The sequence below is a fragment of the Castor canadensis genome, chromosome 8 (assembly GCF_047511655.1).
Source record: "Castor canadensis chromosome 8, mCasCan1.hap1v2, whole genome shotgun sequence".
NCBI lineage: Eukaryota > Metazoa > Chordata > Mammalia > Rodentia > Castoridae > Castor > Castor canadensis.
This window is the reverse complement of record NC_133393.1, coordinates 31563470-31590409: the sequence shown is the minus strand read 5'-3', so window position 1 is coordinate 31590409 and position 26940 is coordinate 31563470. Positions and strand designations below refer to the sequence as shown.

The following is a 26940-nucleotide window of genomic DNA, read 5'->3' as shown; positions in this document are numbered from 1 at the left end:
ATGCTCATGGATTGGTAGAATCAACATAGTAAAAATGGCTATACTACCAAAAGCAATCTACATGTTCAATGAAATTCCCATCAAAATCCCAATGACATTCATCACAGAGACTGAAAAATTTACCCTAAATTTCATTGGGAAACACAAAAGTCCACGAATAGACAAGGCAATACTGATTAAAAAGAGCAATGCTGGAGGTATCACAGTACCTGACTTCAAGCTATACTACAGAGCCATAGCAACAAAAACAGCATGGTACTGAAAAAAACAGATATCCAGACCAGTGGAACAGAATAGAGGACTCGGATATGAACCCACACAGATACACCCACCTTATTTTTGACAAAGGGACCAAAAACTTTCTATGGAGAAAAGGCAGCCTCTTCAACAAATGTTTCTGGGAAAAGTGGTTATTTGCCTGCAGAAAACTGAAACTAGATTCATCCCTATCATCCTATACTAGTATCAACGCAAAGTAGATTAAGGACCTTAATACCAGACCAGAAACCTTGCAGTTAGTTCAGGAATATAGCAATCTTAAACTGGCAGAGGCCACTATGGGAAGGGGACTAGAAAGTAGTGAAGAGGTCTGGTAGAGATGAACCAATCTGGGTTGTAATACACATGTGCATGGAAGCAATGCTAGGAATCTCTCTGTATAGCTGTCTTTATCTCAAACTAACATAAATGCTATGTCTTTCTTATTATCTCTTATGTTTTCTCTTCAACAAAATCGGAGAACAAGAGGGTGGAACAGGTTCTGCCAGGAAGTGGGGGTGAGGGGGGCAAACAATGTATACACATGTGAGTAAATGCAAACTTGACTTAAAAAATGAATAAATAAAGTTGAGTTATATGATATCAAAGATGCACTTAAACATTGAAGGGGAAAAATTGTGCTCTTGAAGTATTGCAAAAGCCATAGTGTTTGTCATCATACAGATCAAATAAGGCACTAAGGCTGGGTTGCCCAAATTTTCAGAAGTCTAATGTCAAACAGTGCTGAGTCCAAGCTATCCTTGATCATACCACCCATACAAAGGCCAAATGCTGGACATAAACTCAGATTGGGAAATGGTGCATCTTCCAAATGGTTCTAAGGGAAATGGCAAAGATTTTACGAAATGTAACTCAATAATGCTTGGTAAGGAATTTCTGGGTTTTAACATACAAGACCTAAATGGCTGAAAGTGAGAAAAATCCAGTCTCCAAAGGAGAGAAGAGCATTTTCTCATCTATTCACCACAACCTCATCTCACCCTCTCTCCAAAGAGAACCAACAGGGCAAAGTACTGAGGTACCCACATCTGAAGTGATGCAGAGAGGAGATTTTGGGAAGCGAAGAGCACTGTCATTATAAGAATGACACAGAGAAGGAAATATCACATGTGAAACTTCATTGTGTGCCTGTACACTAACAACAAAAATTCTGAAAAGGAAATTACAAAAAGAACACCATTTATAATAGCATCAGAAATAATGAAATCCTTAGGAGTTAAATGAACCAAAGGGGTGAAAAACTTGTATGATGAAAACTATGAAACATTGCTCAAAATATTAAAGAAAACAAACATATCCCATGTTCATGGATTGGAATATTCAATTTTGTGAAGATGTCAATACTACCCAAAGTGATCTACAAGTTTAGTGCAATCTCTATCAAAATTCCAATGACATTTTTTACAAAAATAGGACAATCCATTCTAAATTTCATATGTCATTTAGTGAAACCCTAAATAGACAAAACAATCTTGAAAATAAGCACAAACTGAGAGGGTTCACATTTCCTAGTTCCAAAACTCCCACCAAAAACCTTACAAGTTTTGTGCAACAAAAGAAACTACAACACAATAGGAAAGACAATTCATGGAATGGAAGAGAGCATTTTCACCTCGTATATACGATAGAGGATGGACATCCAGAAGGTGCAGAGAAATGCTGTAATTCAGCATCAAAAAAAAAGTCATTAAAAGATGGCAGAGGACATGAATAAACATTTTTGCAAAGAACAAGTAAATGAAAAAGTGCTCAACATCACTAATCATTAGGAAAATGCAAATCAAAACTACAATTAGATACCACTTCACACCTATAAGGATAGGTGCTATCAAAAAAAGGGAAAAAGCAGAAAGTAACAAATATTGGAAAGGATGTAAAGAAATTTAAAGCCTGTGCATTGCCTGTGGAAATGTAAAGTAGTACACCCACACAGAAAACAATATAGTCATTCCTAAAAAATTTAATTTAAAAAAATTAAAATATGAATCACCAATTGCACTTTTCTGAATATATATCCAAAATAATTGAAATCAAGGTCCTGAAGAGACATTTGTACACCTACGTTCATGGCAGCATTATTCACAGTAGCTAAAAAGTAGAAGCAATCTATGTGTCTGTTAGTTGATGAATAAGCAAAATGTAAAACACACATACAGTGGAATATTTCCAGCCTTAAAAAGGAAGAAAATTCTAACACATACTAGAAAATACTGACAAATGCTAAGTGAAATAAAACAATCACAAAAAGACAAATACTGCATGATTCCACTGTACTTAAAACAAGTCAAATCACAGTAACTGGAGGTGGAAAGCTGGTTGCTGAAGGCAGGCGGGTCAGGGGGAATGGAGGTCATTCCTTAATGGAAATGGAGCTTTATCTGTGCAACATGAGGAGAGCCATGGAGACGGTGGTGGTGACTGCCGTGCAGCATTATGAGTGTATTTCAGATTTAAATGCACTGTACGTACATTCAACGGTTACGGTGGTAATTTTTATACCTTGTGTATTTTATCATAAAATAATTTTTTAAGTAGAGGAAATGTCCTGAGCCAAAGATTACATTTTGGTGTCACTGGAGAATGAGGCTCCTAGGGAGTTCAGTAGAAAAGTTGGCACTAGGAAGGACAGGGTCTCCCTCTATGAGGGCAGAGACAGAGACCCTGACCAGAATGGACAGAATGATGGACCAACTCAGAGCCAACATGCAAATGGCCCCAAAAAACATTCCAGATGAGTCAAGGGAAAAGCGTAGAGGTCTTGAGCCCAGAGACTGCAAGTTCCCTTCCTAGAAACCCTTGAGAACTTGGGGAACATGGTTACTGTGGGACCAAAAGAGACATTTGAGGGACTTTAGCAATTGGGCCTCCAGTACCCATGCATGTTAAGCAGGATTCTGGGTGCCCAGTGTTCAGAGACAAATCTCACAATATTGTCTGACATCAAAGGGTTCAGAGCACAGCAGTGCATCATGTTATGATGTGGCCCAGGGGAGACGCGGAGAGGTGCGGTGTGGCCACCTGCTGCCAGGCTTCACGTGTTCTGGCCATAGACACTTTCAAAACACTATGTCCACAATGCTTACTGGTGGCAGCCACAGGTGAGAAAGGTGGGACGGTTGGAAAAGCAAAGCTGAGCACTTCTCTGGGTCAAATGCACACTCATCACATCTCAAAACCCTTACAAAAGTCCATAGGGTACATTCTTGTCCTGTTACACAAATGAGGAAAACATAAAATCACTCAACACTTCCAACACCATATAGCAGATGAACAATGAGGGCTAGTATTTGAACCCAAGTCTGTCTTGTTCCAAAGTCCCGGTGTCCCTCAAACAAATAACACAAGATGTTGCTACTTCACTTGATCAACTCATGTGTACTTTCAATGGTTAAAATGTGTGACATCTGCAGTAGGCAATATTCAAACACCTTTGTGTGGTCTAGAGAGGGAACATGTAAGGATGGTTAGGCAACACACCTGCAGCAGTATGTAACAAAACCCAGAAATATCCAGAAACACCAACTGCCAATAAGAGCAGATTTCTTTGTAAATTGTTGTCAAAATTTGGATCATTGTACATCACTCTCCCAGAAATTATTTTATGCACACTGTGTCTAAATTTGCTTCATTAAGAGCAACTTAGAATTTTTTTGTAGATATAATCCTTGCCTCTCTGAGAATATATAAGTGCTTGTTAAAGTCTACTTAAGGTTTCTGCATCACTGGAATTCCTGTCACTGGAACTTATACCTACTCATTGGAAAATGGTAGCATTTCTCTTTTTAGTTTTTAGTTTTGCATTTCTCAGTCTTCACCTCCTTCTTCACTCTCAACTCCCAAACACACATGCTTTTTGTTTTTTTCACTTTTGTTGCAAAGGGCTGGTATTTCCCCTAATTCCTTTTTAAAAAAGAAGCACCAATCCCTAAATCTAGGCTCTGTTCTCAAACAAGAAACAAGCGCTCTATGCTTATACCCTACTATTTCCATCAGACTTGCCCAGCACTGCTTCTTTAGTAGTCATCAGATGAATCCACAGCTGGCCAGCTCAACTTTAAGAAGTACAAGATTATGATGTTGGCTTGATCAATTTAAATAAAATGGTAACAGTAGTTAAAAGGCTTATCATCCTTTAAAATACTCTGGGTCTGGAACCAAGTTTATTTTTACTATGACACTACAATTCAGGGCAAAAAAAAGATGCTGCAATGACAGATCTGTAATGAATAAATGAAAAGCAATGTGCTTTTTTGGTGTAATCTTCTTTGAAGCAGGTATTAAATTATTAAAGATGTTTCTAGTATATACATCAATCAAATCATCCCCAGAAGGAACACCCAATTTTGCACCCATACAGAGAAAGAGAGACTGAAAATCTATACCATGGGGAGGACCTGCAAGGAAGGAGAAAACAAACAAAAAGAGCTCTCCTTCTGCATGAGGGCAAGTGTCTATGGTGGGAGGAAGAAGTTCTTTGGGATGAAAAGAAATACAAGAGACAAAGGAGGAATTAACTGTAGACTCCCTCAATTCCCCTCACTCCTTTTCTCACTGAAGAAAAACTATGGAAAAGAAATCTGCAACAACAGGAAAACTACCACCCTCCCTGGTAGAGGGACTCATACAAAGGAGAACATTCAGGCAGCAGGACTGGAAGCAGAGCTCCCACACATGACCCTGCCTCACCTCCCTACAGAAGCCAGTTCTCACACAACCCAACTGACGGTGTTCATACCTGGGAACACCATAAGAAAACTCCAGGACAAGGTGTGTATCTGCTGATGCTGTCTCCAATAGTGAAGTTAACTTGCAAATGCAAAATACACCATGCATTTGGCCTGTGGAAAGGCAGGCATCGCTTCAATCCAAGGCTAGTGAGTTCACCTCTCCTGACCTAAGAGTCCCTTCATGAACTTGAGGATGACAGTTAAGACCTCTCAAGGCTTCAGTTTGGGCCAGACAAGATCATACACATAAAAGACCATTAGAAAATAATCAGGCTATAAACATGCTTATGATTATCACTCCATTTTTCTCACCACTGAAGTGAAAGAAGTTGAAAGTTCAATGAAAAATTCTACTACAGGATTTGCACTGATAAGGTTGTCTCTTAGTGGGCCATACATTTTAAATCTCACCCGCATAATTCTAAGACACTTAGTGATTGCTTTGCCTTATAGGTTAATACAGTTAAAACATAGGCTGATGTTTGACTTCTGGTCCACCAAGATGGTTAGGTTCAGTTTATGTAAAGTAACCATCCTCATTCTTGGTTGAATTGGTAATTCTTTGCTTTCAAGTTCTCTAGCATACATTTTTCACAGCAAATTTACCATCCAAAAGTATTTTTCATTTCTGAACTGTTGTCCACTTTCTAAAGCAGTCTCAATATGCCAGCAGGAAGAAAGGATGACTTCTATAAATTAAAACATGCACATTGATAAAATGACTCTGTCATCAGTTGGAATGACAGGTTGGCTGTAGCCAGTGGTGGATATAACCAGGCCCAACGTGTAGACAGAACACTGCGCTTCTCAAAGCACTTACACATGTAGCTTCCCATTTCATCTTCCCAACCTGCTGGCAAACTTGATTATCCCTCCTTGTAGAGAATGGGAAACTGAGTCAGAGAAAAAGTAAGCCAATTTGTCACAGTTCACATGGACAGTGAGTAACAATGTCTAACATCAAACATCACACACACAAGAAAAGAAAAAACCACACACACACACACACACACACACACACACACACACACGGTTTCCCACTGAAAGGCAGAACAAGGCCACACATCTCTGCTTATCCCCTCTACCACCTGATCGTGTTTCTCACAGCCATAGACTTTTAAAGCTGACTTCACTCCCTGAATATTATTCTGTTGACTATTAAGTAGCATCAAATCAGAGACAACTGCCATTTTCTCACTGCTTTGGACTGAATTGTGCCCCCAACCACCCCTGCAAGTCCTATGCTGAAGTCTTCACCCCGAGTAGCTCAGATTGTGACAGTATTTGGAGACACTGTCTTTGGAGGGGGAATGAGGTCATTACAGTAGGACATAATCCCACATGACCAGTGTCCTTATAAGAAGAGGGGACTAAGATGTGGACACAAACAGAAGGAAAATCCTGTGAGGACAAAGGGGAGAGGCCTTACAAGTAACCAAATCTCCCAACATCTTCATCTCAGACTTCCAGCCTCCAGATCTATGAGAGAATAGGTTTCTGATGGTGAAGCCACCCAGTTTGTGGTACTTTGTCTTGGCAACCCTAGCAGACTAATATATTAACCAAATACTACCTTCCTTCCCAGCTCCCTGTACATCTACCTTCTTCACCAGCACCCTTTAATTTCCTTAAACAGGGAGGTTGGGTTCCTCAACAAAGGAAGGAGGGCTCACTGGACATCATGGCAGGAAAGGAAGGCCAATCCCAGCTTTTCCAGCAAGAGTTTGGTGTGAGGATCCACTGTGGGAGAAGCAGAGAAGAGCCCTGCCCTGCTTCCACGCCACACTCCTATCCTGCTGTTCCTTACATCTGTGCCCAGAGTGCTCTCCCTTCCCCCTTATTAGAGCCTGCTGTTCCACAGAGCCCTCCTGGCTCCCTCAGGCAGTGAGCAATCCCCACCAGGCCTTCACCACGTTTCCTTAGGTAAACATGAGTCTTTGTGTGCAGTTATTGTTCTGTTCATGTCAGACGTGAAAGTAGTGATATAAATTGCTACTGAGTAGGTACTTCCCCAAAATATCTATGATGATTATGGAAAATAGGGAAATGTCAGCTATGGCCCTATGAAGGCCCTTGAAAGGCCCTTGACAAGGACTTTTCCTTTTCTTTCTTTTTTATTTTTTTGGCTGTACTGGGGTTTAAACTCAGTGTCTTGCACTTGCTAGGCAGGTACTGTACCACTTGAGCCCCCAGTCCTTTTTTGCTTAAGTTATTTTTCAAATAAAGTCTCACACTTTTTGCCTGGGCTGCTCTTGGACTGTGATCTTCCCACCTACACCTCCCATGTAGCCGGGATTGAAGATGTACACCACCATACCCAGCATGTGTGTTGAGGTGGGGTCTTGCTAACTTTTTGCCCAGGCTGACTTCAAACCATAATCCTTTCAATCTGCATCTCATAAGTAGCAATCTGCATCTGGTAAGTACAAGCATGTGCCACCACAGTATCCGGTCTGATTCAGGTTTTTCTTATTAGCCTCTAAGCCCACCACCACATACTGGTGATATTCATTGCCTTGAATAAAACAGGAATGCCTCCTGCAACCCAGAGTCAGGTTAATATGTGCCTTTGGGAAAGTCCTGATGAGAACATACAGAACACAGCAGAGTCATGACTATGTCACTTTCTAAAAAAAGCATTTTTTGTTTAGAATTCTAATTGTAACAATGCCTCTTTAAATAAAGGTTGCAACTTTATCTTAAAAATGATCAGTCAACTAATTGAAAACTTGAAAAGAATAGAAAACTATTGACACAATGAGTTGAGGTCAAAAAAACATTTCTACAAGATTGATTCTAATTACATCACCATGTTACTGTTCATTAAAAGTCATGCTATAAACAAAGAAACACATCATTGCAAAAACAATAAATCAGAAGACATTTTTACCTCTGCTTAAAATCCTCTTCCCTGCCAATTACATCAAATTTTAGTCAATTTGTGATTAAAATTTTAAGAGAACAGGTCTTCAGGTAGAAATCATTTCTCTAAACAGTACATACATCCTGAAATTTTAGGACTAATGCTTGTGGTTAATTGTGTAACGCTATACTCTGCATAAAACACAATTCTTATGTTTCACTGGAATCAAAAAAGGATGTTCTTAGATACTCATTAAACTGGTGTACATAATAGTGTGACAATGATTGCAGAAATCCCAGTGCCCCCAGCCTCTCTGGTCTGCATTGAGAGTACACTAGATTAGTGGACATATTACACCCATATCTACAATTACAGATAATATGGGCCCTTAGAGAGGTGTGTACAAGAAAATCTTCACTTTTTTCCTTTTAAAAGCACAATATTTATTACAAGTAATTGCTCTTAATATTGGTTATTAGAAAGAGCTATACCAGATTTTCTACTTATCAAGATGCCTGCATTGGTATTTTGAGTGTGTTTTGCCCAGGTTTGCCTACATGCGTATCTTGCTATTAATTTTGTCACTGACATTCTGAGAAAGCAGTTGATTTGTATGGAAAGACAGAAAAGGTCTGGTAGTTATTATTGCTGGCTACAATCCTAGTGTGGACAGCTCAGGGGAAACTGTAAGCATTGAGGTTTTCCAGAAAATATGCATGCAGTTACTAAGGTTAACTCAGGATTCCTGAGTGGTAAAGGGAAGGAAGATAGAATATGGAAATCATATGGAAATAAGCCACGTGATATGGAAAGTATCAATTACCTGGAAGATATTTCCACAGACAGATGAAACTGCCCAAATGACTTACACTGTAAACTCACATCACACCTCTGACAGTAACAGCAGCACCAAAAATTAGAAGTGGGAAAAGCATTAGCTAACATCCAGCCCACTTAGAAGTAAATGTCCATATTCCTATATTTACATCAGAATTCCTGAGGGATATTTTTACATTTTTAAGACATTTGCTATCTGAAATAACAGCACAAGTTCAAATTTTCTAGTTATGATATCTTACCCAACCACCCATGTATCAGTCTTCTCTTCTAGAAACACAGCAGAGCTAGAGATTGGAGACAGGAACCAGTAAAAATGAAGACACCTTCAGTGTCCATTTTCCCATGGAATGGCTGTTACCTTTGAAATTTGGGGTAGTGTGTGGGTCTGCTGTGTTTTAGAATAAAGGGTGTTCCTGTGGATTTTATGGCAGAGGCACAGATGTTGAAAGTAGAAATATTCTCACACTTGTTTCTATTTCTGTTCCCATGGAAACTAAAAATCATCTCCTACCCAAGTTGAATGAGGTATTTTGAAATAATCAGTTTCAATTTTTCATGACAGCAAAGTACTGCTTTTTGTTTTCAGCTTTCAGAGGCTTACTTTCACAGAAAAAAAAGAGAGAGAAAGATTTTGATGTGGTTTGAAGGCACAAAGACCTACAAAAAGGGTGCTTATTTTCAGAGCCATGACACTACATACAGAAGTAGAGTGAAACTGTGGCTAGAAACCTGCTAGAAGCCAGCTTACCCAGGCCCATCGAGCTCTGCAAGTTCCTGCAATGACCACGAGAGAACATGCAATTCATAGTGAAAATTTTCACTCAGATAGCATGGTAATATTTAGTCATCATTAGGGAAAAACCCCATTAGGTTTTCTCACTTTAGAAGAAAATGTTGATTTTCTTTCATTTACACAGAAATCCCTGAGTGCTACACTTTAATGTTTAACATCATTTCTATCAATTAAACACAAATCTACTAACATAATGCCACAAAAAGCCTTATCAACGATGCACATAGAGATTCAGAACCCTGCTCATCTTCATCCTAACTCTTCCAGCACCAAACATGAATATGGTTCACTAACAGGCTATGATTTGAAAATAAAGAATAGTAAAGGGCACATAGGACCCTTCAGTGAGGGAAGGCAGTGAAGGTTGAATGGCCCTTTACTCACATGGGATACGATGCTATTTAAGGGATAATCAGAAGCCACTAATCTCCTTATTTCTTTCCCTGAGGTGTTCAGGGAGAACACCAAACTAGAAGACAGGACCCTGGGCTCCCAAGCTGTGCCTCTGTGCAAAAGCTGCTTTCTTCAGTGAGACCAGGTTTCCTTCTGGTTCTAAACATTTCACAGTTCTATTTAGTAAATACATTTCATTGAAGTAGATGTGGGGATCTAGTCAGAGAAAGCAGCCTCCTTTATCTTTCCATGTATGCTACTGCACACGAAAAAATCATAAGAATAAGCTTTTCATCTTGCTCATGTTTCCTGAGAGAAGTGGCTGGTGACTGCTGACTCTCCATAAGGAGCAGGTAGACCAAGCCAAGGGTAATGGTGTATTTAGATGTCAAAACTCCTGTTTCTGGTTATGACCTCCAGGCTGAAAATTATTTAAAATGGCATAATATTCTATATCTGTAGGCCAGTGGTCACTAGCTAAAATAATCCCAGGGTCTGGGCAAACAATGTAAGTGGATAACTGAGGACACGTGTCAGACAATAGGAAGTGCTGTGGCCCATGCTCACCTGAAGAATACATGGCCCAACTAAAGAGACTCAAATTCTGTAAGCCCTGTGCCAGCCACAGAAGAGTGTCTTTTTAGGAAATCTTGTTATAGGCAATCAGCTTGCCATTCCTAGTGTAAGTTCTATGAAGACAGCTTATTTTCCCTCTGATAGATCACTATAAAAGTGATTTCTGGCTAAACACTGTAAAGTGAAAAAATGTGGGCTTTTTTTTCCCTTAGATCCCTTTTGGTGTCCCTTCAAAGTATCAGTAAATGCAATTTTTAAAGAGATGAGCCTATAAGGACACAGAGGGCTGAAAGGAAATAACCACCAAATTTGGGAAACACTACAGCTAATAAATGTGGGACCAATGAAAGCAGATCTAAGAAAACTAAAATTTGAGCCTGCAGAAACAGAAGTCAAGAAGCAAACTTTTTATGACTCCCACACTAAAAACAAGAAAAGTAAGTCTTGTGTCTTAATGGCAAGGACACCCAGCTCCCTTTCCACAATCCAGATGATAGTTGCCAGGCTAACACTACCAATGCAAGATACTGAAAGACTCCTTTCAAAGGAAATAAACCAGCACAAAATGAGCAATACTAAAAATACTAAAAATCAGAACGGGGGGAGGCGATCTGCAAATAAACAGCCTAAACAAATCACCTTAAACTGAATGTCTCCCTGTGTAATGAGCTCTGCCCAGGCAGTTTCCTTAATAGCTCACTCTACAGTCTAACCAGATGGCCAAGGGAAGCTTCTAATATGAGATGAGTATCAAAACACAGAAAGAAACAAAGAAACTGAAAAGGAAATTCAGAAGAAACAGATAATACAGGGAAAAGTTTAAAATAATTGACCATCAATCTTTAGAGAAATGAGGGGAGATATCACATCCATAAAGCAAGAATAGGATGCTATAAATATGAACATTCAGAGAATATGAAAGAGTTTTTAAAAGTTAAAAATATGACCAGGAAAAAAAATCAATAGCTAAGAAGCTAGGGTGTAGCTTGGTGGTAGAGCATTTGGTTAGCATGAGCAAAGCCATAGGGTCAATCCCTGATGCCTGTCATTAAAAAAAAAAAAAAAAAAACCAGGAGATTCCAAGATGGCAGCTAGAGGGAAGAAGCAGAAAGTGTACCTCCTAAAGTAAAATCTTGGAGAGACGCTGGACATACACCTTACAGGAAAAACCACCGAGAAGAGGCAAAACTTTGACTCCTCCACACCTCCAGCCTGCGCATAGCATCTCCACTACATGTTAAATGGAGAAATCAGGAGGGCTCCTGCACTGCCACCAGACACCAGTGCCAAGATGGCTTGGGAAGACACAAGCTACAAGGTGAGCTAGGTGGCACATGGGAGTAACCCTCCCACAGACAACCCTGGGCCAGATCAGCATAGCCCCCTGGACAGACCGACCCCCACCCAGGGAAAAAGAAAAAAACTGAATAATAAGCAATAACAACAAAAAACATGTAGCAAAGAGGGTGGCGCACCCTGAGTGCCAGAGGGGGGGGAGGGGAAATCCCTCACAACAAGCCAGCTGCAGAAGGCTGGAGCAGCAGCACATGCTCACCAAAAGAGCATGTAAAAGTGGCAGTGGGAGGAAAACTCCACAGGAGAGGCGGGAAGACCCACTTCCCATGTGAACTTTAAATAAACATGCCGGCCTGAGAAGGCAGGAGCTGCAGCACATGCCCAGAAATCAGGAGCAGGAAAGCCTCCCCCAGTGCGCTTGGAAAGGGGAAAGCTTGTAGCAGTGACAGTTGCACCCAGGAGAACTCTAAGTAAACAAAGCCTGCAGGGCCAGGTGAGTGTTAAGCTCACTCCTGAGATCTGCATAAATAAAGCCTCCAGCAACAGCAGGCTGACAGCAGCGTGCAGGTGAGCCACAGCCTCAGATAGACATTCACAGACCTGTCTCCAGACTCTTTTTTTTTTTTCTCTCCCTACCTTTGATGAGAAAACAACTGAACTACACCTGCATGCTGAAAAACTTACTGAAACTGTATTGCATTTGAATTTGGGACACTTTGTGGTGTTTTTTTTTTGTTTTGTTTTGTGTTGTTTTGTTTGGTTTGGTTTGGTTTGGTTTTTTTTCCCCTTTGATGAGACAACGACAGACTACTTCTGAGACACCATCTCCAGGATTGGAGGCTGAGGGACAAACACCAAAATTATTAAGACTGAAATTTCGTTGCATTTGAACTTGGAGATCTTTTCTCCATTTACTTATTTTCTTTTCAATCCTCTCTCTGTCTCTCTAATGCCTGTTCAGCTTACTGTTGATTAGTACACTATCTCTCCTTGTTTATATCCAACTTTTTTTGTTGTTTCTTTGTTTTGTTTTTTCTACTTGTTTGTTTATTTGTTTTCCCTTTTTCTTTAACTTCTTTGCTTTCCATCTCCTCTCACCCTTCCATTCTAAATATCACCATTGTTATTATTACAAGCTAGAAAATACTTAATTGCACACAGTACAGGGACAGTAACAATACCAAAGACAATGACGGGAAGACAGAAAAAACAGGGAAACCAGTTTCCCCACAGCAAAAAATTAGTATAGGAACCAGAGGGAAATGAAGAAAACAGATACTCTGATCCAGACTCCAACAAAATGAGGATAAACTATGCCAAAGAACACAATGAAGCCCAAAAGACTAATCTAAAAGAAGAAATACTACATGTAATCAATGAGAATTTTGTAGAGATGATACTGGACATGATCAACCAAAATGTACAAGAGACACTCAAGAAATTCCAAGCCAACAAAAATAGAGAATTTGAAAAAGCACAAGAAGAAATAAAAGAAACCATAGAAGCACTGTATAAACACCAAAGTGAAACAAAGAACACGATTAATAAAGACATAAATGAACTCAGGACAAAAATACATAACATTAAAGAGGAAATGACTCAGGATAAGGAAAACTTCCGAAAAAAGAATGAAACACAATTGCAAAACAAAACAGAAGGCCAATCCAGCAGAACAGAACAAACAGAAGACAGAATCTCAGAACTCGAAGAAGAAATGGTAATTAAAGGAAAAAACAAAGAACTATTAAACAACTCAAGACCTGTGAAAAGAAAATGCAAGAACTCACTGACTCCATCAAAAGACCAAACCTGAGAATAATGGGCATTGAAGAAGGAGAAGAGATGCAAGCAAAGGGAAGGCTTAATATATTCAACAAAATAATAACAGAAAATTTCCCAAATTTAGAGAAATCTATTCCCATACAGATGCAAGAGGCCTCCAGAACACCAAAAGGACCAGACCAAAATAGACCTACCCCACAGCATATTAACATTAAAACAACAAATACAGAGACCCGAAAAAGAATAGTGAAGGCTGTAAGAGAGAAAAAACAAATAACATACAAAGGTAAACCCATCAAAATCACAGCAGACTTCTCAACAGAAACATTAAAACTAAGAAGAGCTTGGGGTGAGATCTTCCGGGCACTGAATGAAAATAACTTCAACCCTAGGATACTCTACCCAGCAAAACTATCATTCAAAATGGATGGAGGAATAAAAGTCTTCCATGATAAGCAGAAACTAAAACAATATGTGACCACAAAGCCACCACTACAAAAGATTCTTCAAGGGATTCTGCACACAGAAAGTGAAACCCAACATAACCATGAAAGGACAGGCAGCACCAAACTACAGGAAAAGAAAAAGCAAGAAAGTAGAGAGTAATCTCAACTTAGGTACACACAATCAAACCTTCAAAGAACTAAGACAACTAAATGGCAGGAATCACCACATACCTATCAGTACTAACACTTAATGTTAATGGACTTAATTCCCCCATCAAAAGGCACTGTTTGATGAAATGGATTAAAAAGGAAGATCCAACAGTTTGTTGCTTACAGGAGACCCATCTCACCAACAGAAATAAGCATAGGCTTAGGATGAAAGGCTGGAAGAAGATTTACCAAGCAAATGGCCCCAAAAACAGGTAGGACTAGCAATACTTACCTCTGACAAAGTAGACTTCAAATCTACATTGATCAAACGAGTTAAAGAAGAACATTCCATACTAATAAAAAGGGAAATAGACAAAAAGGAAATAACAATTGTCAACCTATATGCACCCTATGTCAATGCACCCAATTTCATCAAACATACCCTGAAGGCCCTAAAAGCATATATTAACTCCAACACAGTGGTTGTGGGAGACTTTAACACCCCATTATCATCAATAGATAGGTCATCCAAACAAAAAATCAATAAAGAAATCCAAGACCTAAAATATACAATAAATCAAATGGACTTACTGATGTCTACAGAACATTTCATCCAACTTCTACACAATATACATTCTTCTCAGCAGCCCATGGAACCTTCTCCAAAATAGAGCATATCCTAGGGCACAAAGCAAGCCTCAGCAAATATAAGAAAATAGAAATCATACCTTGCATTCTATCTGATCACAATGCAATAAAACTAGAACTCAACAACAAAAGTAAAGACAAAAAATATGCAAACAGCTGGAAACTGAATAACTCATTGCTTAATGAAGAATGGATCATTGATGAAATAAAAGAGGAAATTAAAAAGTTCTTGGAAGTCAATGAAAATGAAAATACAACCTACCAGAACCTATGGGACACAGCAAAGGCAGTCCTGAGAGGAAAATTTATAGCCATGAGTGCATATGTTAAAAAGACTGAAAGATCTCAAATCAATGACCTAATGATACATCTCAAACTCCTAGAAAAACAAGAACAAGCAAATCCCAAAACAAATAGGAGAGAAATAATAATAAGAGCTGAAATCAACGAAATAGAAACCAAAAAACCCATACAAAGAATTAATGAAACAAAAAGTTGGTTCTTTGAAAAAATAAGCAAGATCGACAGACCCCTGGCAAACCTGACTAAAATGAGGAGAGAAAAAACCCAAATTAGTAAAATCAGGAATGTAAAAGGGGAGATAACAACAAACACCATCAAAGTCCAGGAAATCATCAGAGACTACTTTGAGAACCTATATTCAAATAAATTAGAAAATCTTAAAGAAATGGACAGATTTCTAGATACATATGATCATCAAAAACTGAACCAAGAGGATATTAATAAACTGAATAGATTTATAACACAAAATGAAATTGAAGCATCAATCAAGAGTCTCCCCAAAAAGAAAAGTCCAGGACCTTATGGATTCTCTGCTGAATTCTATCAGACCTTTAAAGAAGAACTGATACCAACCCTCCTTAAACTGTTCCATGAAATAGAAGGGGAAGGAAAACTACCAAACACATTTTATGAAGCCAGTATTACACTTATCCCAAAACCAGGCAAAGACACCTCCAAAAAGGAGAACTATAGGCCAATCTCCTTAATGAACATTGATGCAAAAATCCTCAATAAAATAATGACAAACCGAATTCAACAACACATCAAAAAGATTATTCACCACGACCAAGTAGGCTTCATCCCAGGAATGCAGGGGTGGTTCAACATATGAAAATCAATAAACGTAATAAACCACATTAACAGAAGCAAAGACAAAAACCACTTGATCATCTCAATAGATGCAGAAAAAGCTTTTCATAAGATCCAACACCATTTCATGATAAAAGCTCTAAGAAAACTAGGAATAGAAGGAAAGTACCTCAACATTATAAAAGCTATATATGACAAACCTACAGCCATTCCCTCTAATATCAGGAAATAGACAAGGATGCCTACTATCCCCACTCCTATTCAACGTAGTACTGGAATTCCTAGCCAGAGCAATTAGGCAAGAAGAAGGAATAAAAGGAATACAAAATATCCCTATTTGCAGATGATATGATCCTATACCTTAAAGGCCCAAAAAACTCTACTCAGAAGCTTCTAGACATCATCAATACCTATAGCAAGGTAGCAGGATATAAAATCAACATAGAAAAATCATTAGCATTTCTATACACTAATAATGAGCAAACTGAAAAAGAATGTATGAAAACAATTCCATTTACAATAGCCTCAAAAAAAATCAAATACCTAGGTGTAAACCTAACAAAAGATGTGAAAGACCTCTACAAGGAAAACTATAAACTTCTGAAGAAAGAGATTGAGGAAGACTATAGAAAGTGGAGAGATCTCCCATGCTCATGGATTGGTAGAATCAACATAGTAAAAATGTCGATACTCCCAAAAGTAATCTACATGTTTAATGCAATTCCCATCAAAATTCCAATGACATTCATTAAAGAGAATGAAAAATCTACTGTGAAATTTATATGGAAACACATGAGGCCACGAATAGCCAAGGCAATACTCAGTCAAAAGAACAATGCTGGAGGTATCACGATACCTGACTTCAAACTATATTACAAAGCAGTAATGATAAAAACAGCATGGTACTGGCACAAAAACAGACATGAAGACCAGTGGAACAGAATAGAAGACCCAGATATGAAGCCAGACAACTATAACCAACTTTTCATTGACAAAGGTGAGAAAAGATAGCCTCTTCAACAAAAACTGCTGGGAAAACTGGTTAGCAGTCTGTAAAAAACTGAAACTAGATCCATGTATATCACCCTATACCAATATTAACTCAAAATGGATCAAGGATCTTAATATCAGACCACAAACTCTAAAGTTGATACAGGAAAGAATAGGAACTACTTTGGAGTTAGTAGGTATAGGTAAGAACTTTCTCAACGAAACCCCAGCAGCACAGCAACTAAGAGATAGCATAGATAAATGGGACCTCATAAAACTAAAAAGCTTCTGTTCATCAAAAGAAATGGTCTCTAAACTGAAAAGAACACCCACAGAATGGGAGAAAATATTTGCCAGCTACACATCAGACAAAGGACTGATAACCAGAATATATAAGGAACTTAAAAACTAAATTCTCCCAAAAGTAATGAACCAATAAAGAAATGGGCAAGTGAACTAAACAGAACTTTCTCAAAAGAAGAAATTCAAATGGCCAAAAAACACATGAAAAAATGCTCACCATCTCTAGCAATAAAGGAAATGCAAATTAAAACCACGCTAAGATTCCACCTCACCCCTGTTAGAATAGCCATCATTAGCAACACTACCAACAACAGGTGTTGGCGAGGATTCGGGAAAAAGGAACCCTCTTACACTGATGGTGGGAATGTAAACTAGTACAACCACTCTGGAAAAAAATTTGGAGGCTACTTAAAAAGCTAAACATTGATCTACCATTTGATCCAGCAATACCACTCTTGGGGATATACCCAAAAGACTGTGACACAGGTTACTCCAGAGGCACCTGCACACCTATGTTTATTGCTGCACTATTCACAATAGCCAAGTTATGGAAACAGCTAAGATGCCCCACCACTGACGAATGGATTAAGAAAATGTGGTATCTATACACAATGGAATTTTATGCAGCCATGAAGAACGAAATGTTATCATTCACTGGTAAATGGATGGAATTGGAGAACATCATTCTGAGTGAGGTTAGCCTGGCCCAAAAGACCAAAAATCGTATGTTCTCCCTCATATGTGGACATTAGATCAAGGGCAAACACAACAATGGGATTGGACTTTGAGCACATGATAAAAGCAAGAGCACACAAGGGAGGCATGAGGGTAGGTAAGACACCTAAAAAACTTGATAGCATTTGTTGCCCTCAACGTAGAGAAACTGAAGCAGATCTACCTTAAAAGCAACTGAGGCCAATAGGAGAAGGGGACCAGGAACTAGAGAAAAGGTGAGATCAAGAAGAATTAACCTAGAAGGTAACACACATGCACGGGAGGTTGGTGTGAGTCAGCTCCCTGTATAGCAATCCTTGTCTTGGCTGGCAGAAACCCTTGGTCCTTCCTATTGTTGCCTATACTCTCTCTTCAGCAGGATTGGAGATAGGGGCAAAATGGTTTCTTCAGGTAGCAAGGTGGGGGGGAGGGGGTTCGGGAAGAGGGGAGAATTGACCCAGGCATTGTATGCACATATGAATAAAAAAAAAGTAGAAAATAGATCCAAATGTCCTCAGAATCAAAAGCCTCAGAAATTGAGGCTTTTGTTTAAAAAAAACTGACAATTTAGAAAAATTAGAAGGGAATAATCAAAGAATTAATTCAATAATTTTTTCCAAAATTAAGAGCAAACATTTTGAATAGTAAAAGTGCATTGAGTACCCAATGAGTAAGAAGACCTACACCAAGGAACATAATTGGAAATTTTCAGAACACCAGGAACAAAGAAGTGTCCAGGGATGGAAAAAAAGTACTAAATACAAAAGTTCAGGAAAGACAATGACATCAAGCTTCTCAATTTCCCTTTTGAATGCAAAGTAAAATTGAGCGATGCTTTCAAATGCTCAGCGATATTACATTGGGCATCCAATTTCATACCTAGTCATTCTCAAGTTGGAGTAAAGAAAGAACTTTTCAGACATGAAAAGTCTCTCTCTCTCTCTCTCTCTCTCTCTCTCTCTCTCTCTCAACACACACACACACACACACACACACACACACATACCCCTGCCATGAAGTCTCTGGAAGCTACTAAACGTGAATTTCACAAAAATGAACGTGCAACCGAGAGGAAGGAAGACATGAAATCCAAAAACTAGGGAATCCATTCACTGGAGAAGGAAAGGAAATTCCCAAACTAATGATGAAGAAAAATACCAGACCAACTCTGAAGAGCAGATTTAACCAGTTTAAAGAAAAACAGCAATAGCCAAGACGTCAGCATATGCACCAAAGCCCTTCACTTCCCAACAGGCAATGAGAAGGGGCCTAGGTGACAAACATAGTGGTTTACACTTAAAAAAAAAAAAAAAAAAAAACTCCAAGCTTGGAGAACCCAGATTTTTCCTCTTAATATTTTTATTATGGAAAAATATATATAACATAAAACTTCCTATCTTTAATGTACAATATTTAAGTCTTAAGTGTACAATTCAATGGCATCAAATTTTTTCATAATGGGGTCAGGCACTGTGACTCAAGCCTGTAATCTTAGCTACTCAGAAGGCAGAGATCTGAAGATCACAGTTTGAGGCCAACCTGGGCAAAAAGTTCACAAGACTTCATCTCAACCAATGGCTGGGAACAGTGCCATACACCTGTCATCCCAGCTATGTGGAGAAGCAAAAATAGGATGGAGAAGCAGTCCAGGATGTTCTAGGCAAAAGAGAGACCCTATCCCAAAACTAACCAAAGCAAAAAGAGCTGGAAGAGTGGCTCAAGTTAGAGTGCCTGCCTAGCAAATGGGAGGCCCTAAGTTCAACCTGTAGTATTGTTTTTTATAATGGGTAGTAAATCTGCCTGACCTTTGCACCATAGGAAGATATTATTATCTTTATTATTCTGTACAACAAAGAAACCTGACCTTTGCCACAAAGCAGGATTTCTCAATCTCATCACTATTGACAATTTTGGCTGGGTAACTTTGGTTGTGAGAATTCTCATTTGCCTTACCTATATTTAGTAGCATCCTTAACCACACTACCCACTAGATGCTAATAATGTCCCCACTTATGACAACAAACATGTCCCCCAAAATATCCCCATGGAAAAAAAGTTGCCTCCAGTTGAGAAAAATTGTTCCACAGGAAGTCACTATCTCTACCTTCAAGGCTGTTCACTGTACAAACATCCTTAAGAAGATGGTGCAGAGCAAAGATAGGCAGTGCTTTACCCACAGGACCTGCAGAACCACAGGAATCTATGGAGAACAGCCTCTCAACAGAAGCTCAGTGCTGACTTCTAAAAATTGAGCTGCTTTTCAAGATTGAATAAAGTACTTGGCCAATTTGTAACGATATTTACACACACACATACACAGTCTTTCCTAGTGATGGGAAACCAAGCCAAAGAAGTTAAACTAGCCAATAGGCCAAGACAATATGTATGGAAATATTATTTATAGCAAGCCAAGTAAAATACAATGACTACATCGCCTCTTTTATATAGGAACTTTTTTCCTTCCCTCGGTTTTTTGTTGTTATTTTGTTTTTATTTAGTGCTGTCACGGAGGCCACTCCTTTACTTTGAAGTTGAATCTGCATTAAGTCCCATTTTCTGAAAGCTACGACCTTGGGCGTGTTAATTCACCTATCTAAGCTCACTTTGTTTCTGCAAATACATGAAAAATGGCGAGGATAGACCTATCTTATGGCATCATGATTAAATAAGATAATGCCTATTGCAGAGCTCAGTGCTCACTAGGGACTTAATAAATAGGGGGGTCATATTCTCAGAGATGTTCTTACTATTACAGAGCTAATGGGCTTTACACTAATTTCCCCACACTCTAACTTGGTTTTTCCCAATATTTATACCACAGCTGCTTAGGATGTAGAATGGCTCTAAGACCTGACCTCTGAAGTGCCTGGCACCAACCAAATGGACCAGACAACCCCAGCACTAGGATTAAGAGTCAAAGAAGGAAGTAACTGATCTTTTGTTACCTGGCTTTGTTTCCTTCAAGCTGACATCAATTTGTTGATATTGCCCAGCTTTTACCAATCTGTTTTTTAGCCTCTCTGGCATCTTTGCATTTTAATAAGCCAGCACAACAAGTCAAATAAGAAATCAAGCTTGAGACACACATCCAAGGCTATTCAAGTATTACCAGAGATCAAGTCTCCCTCCCAACTCCCCTTCATTATAATCAGCAAATGCATAAGTAAACAAATAGCTCTCACAGATTTTGCAAGTTGTTTAATAAGTGATTAACAGAGAGATTTCGATTTTACTAATAATGCCATGGTTTTCTCTTGATATTTTGACTTTGGAATATAAATGAGTCTTGGCTTCTACAACTATTTAGTGTTGTATATACATGATTACTCTTCTTTGTATTAAAATGTAATATTTAATTATAGCTTCAGAGAAGAGTTAAAATTCCATTTTCCCTTAGGAGAAAGTAACTATAACTGGAGTTTATGAAAAATTATTAGTTATTGCAAACCCTAAGAAATAAATTGGATTTTTTAAATCTGTGATTTTTTAGCACATTAGGCTTTTCATCAGGAAGGCAGCATTTGCAGGAAGTGCCTGTGGAATAATCAAGCAGCAATCTCACTGCTGCCTTGCTAAGATAAATACAATTGAGTAGATCATTTATGGAATTTGCTGGATTGTGAAATTTGCTTTTAGAAAAGGAAATATCACATAGTAGTCAGAGGACAAGTGGCAATTCCTAGTGAATTCTCTCCATCCCCTAGAGTCTGTGATTGTCATTTCCCCTTCCTCACCTAAACTCTAATCCTCCACTTACAATTGTAAGGAAGCTTGTTGAATTGCATTAAAAAGCGTAACTGACTTACTTCTTGCATCATTTAATCAGAATTAACACCATTTAGTCCCTTCTAGAAGCACACATACACACCCCTAAAACGTACACTGTCCCTCTGGCCTAAGAAAGAAAACCAGTACACACATAGCAAATATTTGAGTTGCATTTATGTAAGCAATTCCTTTAAGAAAAACAAATTCTAATCACAACACTTTCAAGAACACCAAAGGAGAGAACACCATGGCATTTTTAATTTGCTTTTCTCAATGGAGAAGGACTTTTTTCCTAGATAAAATTCCCCACCCAATTCTTTTTGTGTCAAACTTTCTCCTTCTTTGTATGTCATACCCATCTTGGTCTTCAATGCTATTTATTAAAGACATACATTTTCCACATTAAAAGAGAAAGTCTAAGTTCCAATGGCTATTCTTTGTAGGAATACTAAGAAGAATTGAAGGGTGTTTTGTTATGTTTTTAAGGCTATTTGCTGCTTAACACCTGAGAGGGCTTAACTATCACAAGCAATAGGAACAGTGTGAGGTAGGTAACATGAAACTTGAAAAGCAACCAGTAATTATGGGTTTGTACCATGTTTAAAGGTGTGAAGATTACCTGATCAACTGGAAGCTCAACCTGAGTATCTTCATCTTCTTGGACTTCAGCTGCCTCCCACATTTCAGATCTCTCTGCTCCAGCTTTGAAAATGCCTTCATCTATTATTTGAGACAAATACACAGTGAAAATCAAAATCCAATTGTGACATCATGTGGCTAAATGCTGAAATTACAGCAAAATACCTAATGATTATCTTTTCATAGTATTTTGGATCCCTTTTCAGAGATAAAATTTAGACAGCCTTTACCACCCCCACCAATTCTTCTACATTATCATTGGGAAAAGGAGGAACCAGCAGAGCAGAGCTCTGTTGGAACTCCTGCTCACCCTTTGGCTACTGATCTGATAACATGACCCTGTAGAAGGACTGAGATGGGAAGGACATCACAGTTAAGATCTAGGTTCTCTTCACTTAGCCAGGAACCAGAGATGATTCTTGCCATTCTTAAAATATGACTTTCAGAAAATTTCCTTTCCTGGGAGAATGCTGTACAGTGAATATAATACATTGGAATCATTCTCTATATTCAGATTAGTGTAAAAATATTTTTATTGCAATACAACTATAGAGCTGACTTTCCACATCCCACCAAAAATTCAATATCATTTATTTTGTAGGTTTCTACAAGATTTTTACAACCTATGACTTTAAATCCTTGACAATAAAATGTAGCCTAAATCTCTAAGACTTTAGGTTAAACTCCTTCAACTTGCTTTCCTCTGGAAAGCAATAATCACTATTCTCCATATTTGAAGTAGTTTTAATGTCTCCCCTCAGCCTTCTCTTCTCCAGGCGAAGTAATCAAAGAATCACAGAGCCATTTGTCATTCCGTCTATCTTCTTGCCTCAAGACAGGTTTAATGCTTTAGCCATTCTCACAGATGTTTTCTCTGTCTAATTTTTAAGGCTCTCCAGGGATGGAGATTTTACTTCTTTCCCTGGTAATCTATTATAGTATTTGATTGTCCTACAATCTAGAAATGTTTTTTTATCTTTTGTCTTCAAGTCTCCTCTGTTTCTGTGATGGAAGAATGTATCCCAGAGCATAATTATTTATGCATTCTACATATTAATACCCCATATTGCTAAAGTTATGAAGTTATCCTTAATTAAACACAAAATGTATTTTTGTATTTATTGAGGAGCAATTCATTACACGTAAGGCACAGTGTGAGTCAATGTGACAGCCTAAGATATGAGTAAAATGTAGACTAGGTTGGGAGTGAAGCTCAGTGGTAGAGTGTTTGCCTAGTCTAATGAGGCAGAGATAAACACAACTCCAAAAAGGTGAACAAGTTAAGAACTATAATCAGTAAGGACTACAGTGTTAGGGAAGCTAAAAAGCCAAGTGAAGAAGGAATGAAGGAAGCAGGAAGGAAGGGAGGAAAGGAAGAAAGGGAATAGAAGAAAATAGGCATGTTTGACATTCATTTCTGCAATTACCTTAGAAGACAGCAATTGTGTTCAGATGCCCAACGCAGTACACTATAGTTATGATGGATGTACATGACTTTTTGGATGACATTTTTTACATCCAAGTGTTGCACTTGCTTACAAAGAGACTATAAAAAGAAATCTATAGATACCAAAGGAATATGTTCTTAATACACACATTGAATGAAATGTTTAACTATATCCAAGCAGAGCTATGAATGGCTTGCAGATGTGTTTTTAGTACAGGCATTTCACCAGAAGAGAATACAATCAATAATAACAAATAAAATAAAACTGAAAGGGCACTGGAATGGAAAATGGCAACCATAAGGATATAAACAACAACAAAAAAACAAAGCAGCAAAGCTCAACATTGTGTACAGTGATACAGACAGAGAACAGAGATAAAAATGTTTGCCTTAGGTGTGGGGAGGGTTTTGTTCTTCAGTGAACTGAGGTGTTTAAGCCATTTTCTTTGGCAGCACAAGCAGAAGATGAAGGTCAGAAAGAAATTTATGTACAAAGGTTACCAACAAAGCCAAACTGCAATGGGAAAGAACTTGAATGATACAATAGGAGTGTTTCCTTTCTGTGGATGCCATAGTGAAATGCAACTGAAGATACTTCATAGAAGAAGTCAAAGAAAAAAATTTTAAATATTTACATGCAAGAACAGATTCCATGAGAAATTTGCAAAAGTGTTACGCTTTTTATAAAGGGAAATATTATTCCAATGCTTCAAAACCTTCCCACTTTCCCTTTATTATTAGCACTAATTTAATCATGTATCTTGAATTGGCAATTTAGATATAATGGCAGTTATTATGTGCAATGCTTTTGCAGTTACTGATATAGCAACATTAGGCATCCTTACCACAACCCCAAGAAAGATAGTTTAGTAAAGAATTCATAGGAATAAACAGGACCAAAAATGGAAGAGCAGCTATAAAATGTCTATGTAAAAAGAGAAATCCCACTAGAATTTCAGTTTTCACTACAAATGATAAAGGTGGGAGTGATATTAATTTTAAGAAAAAAATACATTTACAAAGTATTTTTATTATAAATCGCTTATACAAGATGTATACACTTCAGAAAACTTGAAAGATGTAGAAAATAAACATTTTATTGATCTCATGATCTCATGACCCAGAAATAACTATCAGTAATATTTTGACAACACTTTCTATCACACACACACACACACACACTAATATCTTACTGCATATATAGTTTATGTCATTGTTTACCTTAAAATCATATGATGAGTATTTTCCATGCCATCCAACACAATGAAGGTGGTGATGCCATGTTAAAATTAATGGAAAATACTGAACAATGAACATAGAAGTTTTTAAATGAATAAGGGTAAACTTTATGCAATTGATTGATGGGTGAATGCGGATTAAGACAAACTGAATAATGGTCAATCTGGGAAACATTGGAGGGCTGCTCTTTGAAGGCTTATCAGCTCATCAAGGGAGATCACAGAGATAAGGGCTGTTTCTCTTTCCATATACATAGCTGTTGAGCTAAGGATGATAGAATACCCAGCTAGCTGGCATGAGATCCTGAGTTCAAACCCCAATACTACCATATACGTATGTTTCAATAAATGTTTATTGAAACATAAGACAAAAGGCAAGTCCTCAGTTTAATCTTTCCTACATGTGGATTCCCCTCCTGCCTCATGCCTAGCTCTACCCTACTCCTCACAACTCTGCCCAACATTTAGTTTTCTCTTCCCAAACTTGCAACTGGGTACATTGACTTCCTGATTTTGATACAAATAGATTATGCAACTGATCAGTCTCTCCTTCTGCCTCATATTAAAGGAAATTGTCCCATCCCATGCCTTATCATCTGAGTAATAATGCCCAATGGATGAGCCATTCTACATGCTAGACTGAATACTGTGACTCTCCAACTCCATTGACATCATCTCAGTTCCAAATGTATTTTCTTCATCACATGTGGTGACTTCAATCACAGACCATATTCAGTCAGAACCAAAGTACATAAGGGTCACAGTACCAATGTGCTGTTTCATGTCTCTTGTCTGTGCCTTTATGCTCAGTGCAAGCTTCCCCATGTGGCTTTCTGTTGGAATCCTATTGACAGTTCAAATCATATTCAATGTCAATGTCTCTATAAAGATTGTCTCCAATCTTATCTCCTAACCCCACAACCAAACAAAACCAATAGCTTTCTCCTCCTGCACACTATTCTTTGTCTCACATACTTTGTTTATTCATAAATCATGCTTTATTTTGTCAATTTATTTTACTGATTCTTCCTCCTCTCACTGTTGACCACAAGCTATTTTGGGCATAGATCACAACCTCTGTCTTTGTAAGTCCTATGCTTAGCACAAGGTCAGCATCTTGACAGGTTTTGAGAAAATGTTTGCTAAACTGAACTAATAATACAAAGTATTATGCAAACACCAAACTTCTGGCATTGCCTAGAAGTATTATTTGTAATAGAATCTGTGTGTACATATACTTCATCCATGGCCAAGATCAGTGGGCCAATGTGAATGTTCAAAAGTAAATCAGGCCATAAACCAGAAAATTAAAATCATTTGACACACAAGAATTGCCAAAAAAGGCAACCTACAATGGGAAAGAATTTGAATGATATAATAAGAATATTTTCCCTGTGTTGATGCCATAGTAAAACAAAATTGAAGACACTTCATGGAAGAAGTCAAAGAAAAAATATTGAAAATTTAAAACACCTGTGTGCAAGGACAGATTCCATGAGAAATTTTCAGTGTTGCATTTTTTATAAAGGAAAATATTATTCCAACACTTCAAAACCTTTCACTTTACCCTTATTATTACCACTAATTTAAACATGCACCATAAATTGGTGATTTGGGTCATAATGTTATGTATAACATTTATGCAGTTATCAATAGCAATTTCAGGCATCCAAGCCACAATTTACAAAGGGCAGGTGCCACTTAGGGTAGAGGTGTTTGGGGGCATAGAAGTAGTTTCAAGTGTTACTCAGGATATTCATAAAAATAGCAATTTAGTCCTACTCTAAACCAACATCAGCAAGTAACTCACTCTTTTTGCTACAGACTTCCATCTATAAACTTTGGGTGTGCCAATAATAGTCTTGCACACATTCTAGATTTCTTCCAAGTCCCCTTTTAATAAGCATTAGTATAATTTTCAACTGCTCATGAAAT

The 26940-nt window shown here is 38.1% G+C and overlaps 1 protein-coding gene across 4 annotated transcripts in view; it reads right to left on the bottom strand.

The window, feature by feature from the left end:
- Positions 1-26940, bottom strand: part of Dcdc2 (doublecortin domain containing 2) — a 167005-nt gene that overhangs the window by 23140 nt on the left and 116925 nt on the right. For all 4 annotated transcript variants that reach the window (XM_074082779.1, XM_074082780.1, XM_074082781.1 and 1 more), the window contains one exon: positions 22301-22401. In XM_074082779.1, coding sequence (XP_073938880.1) covers positions 22301-22401 — 101 coding nt within the window. The remainder of the gene's footprint in view (positions 1-22300; positions 22402-26940) is intronic.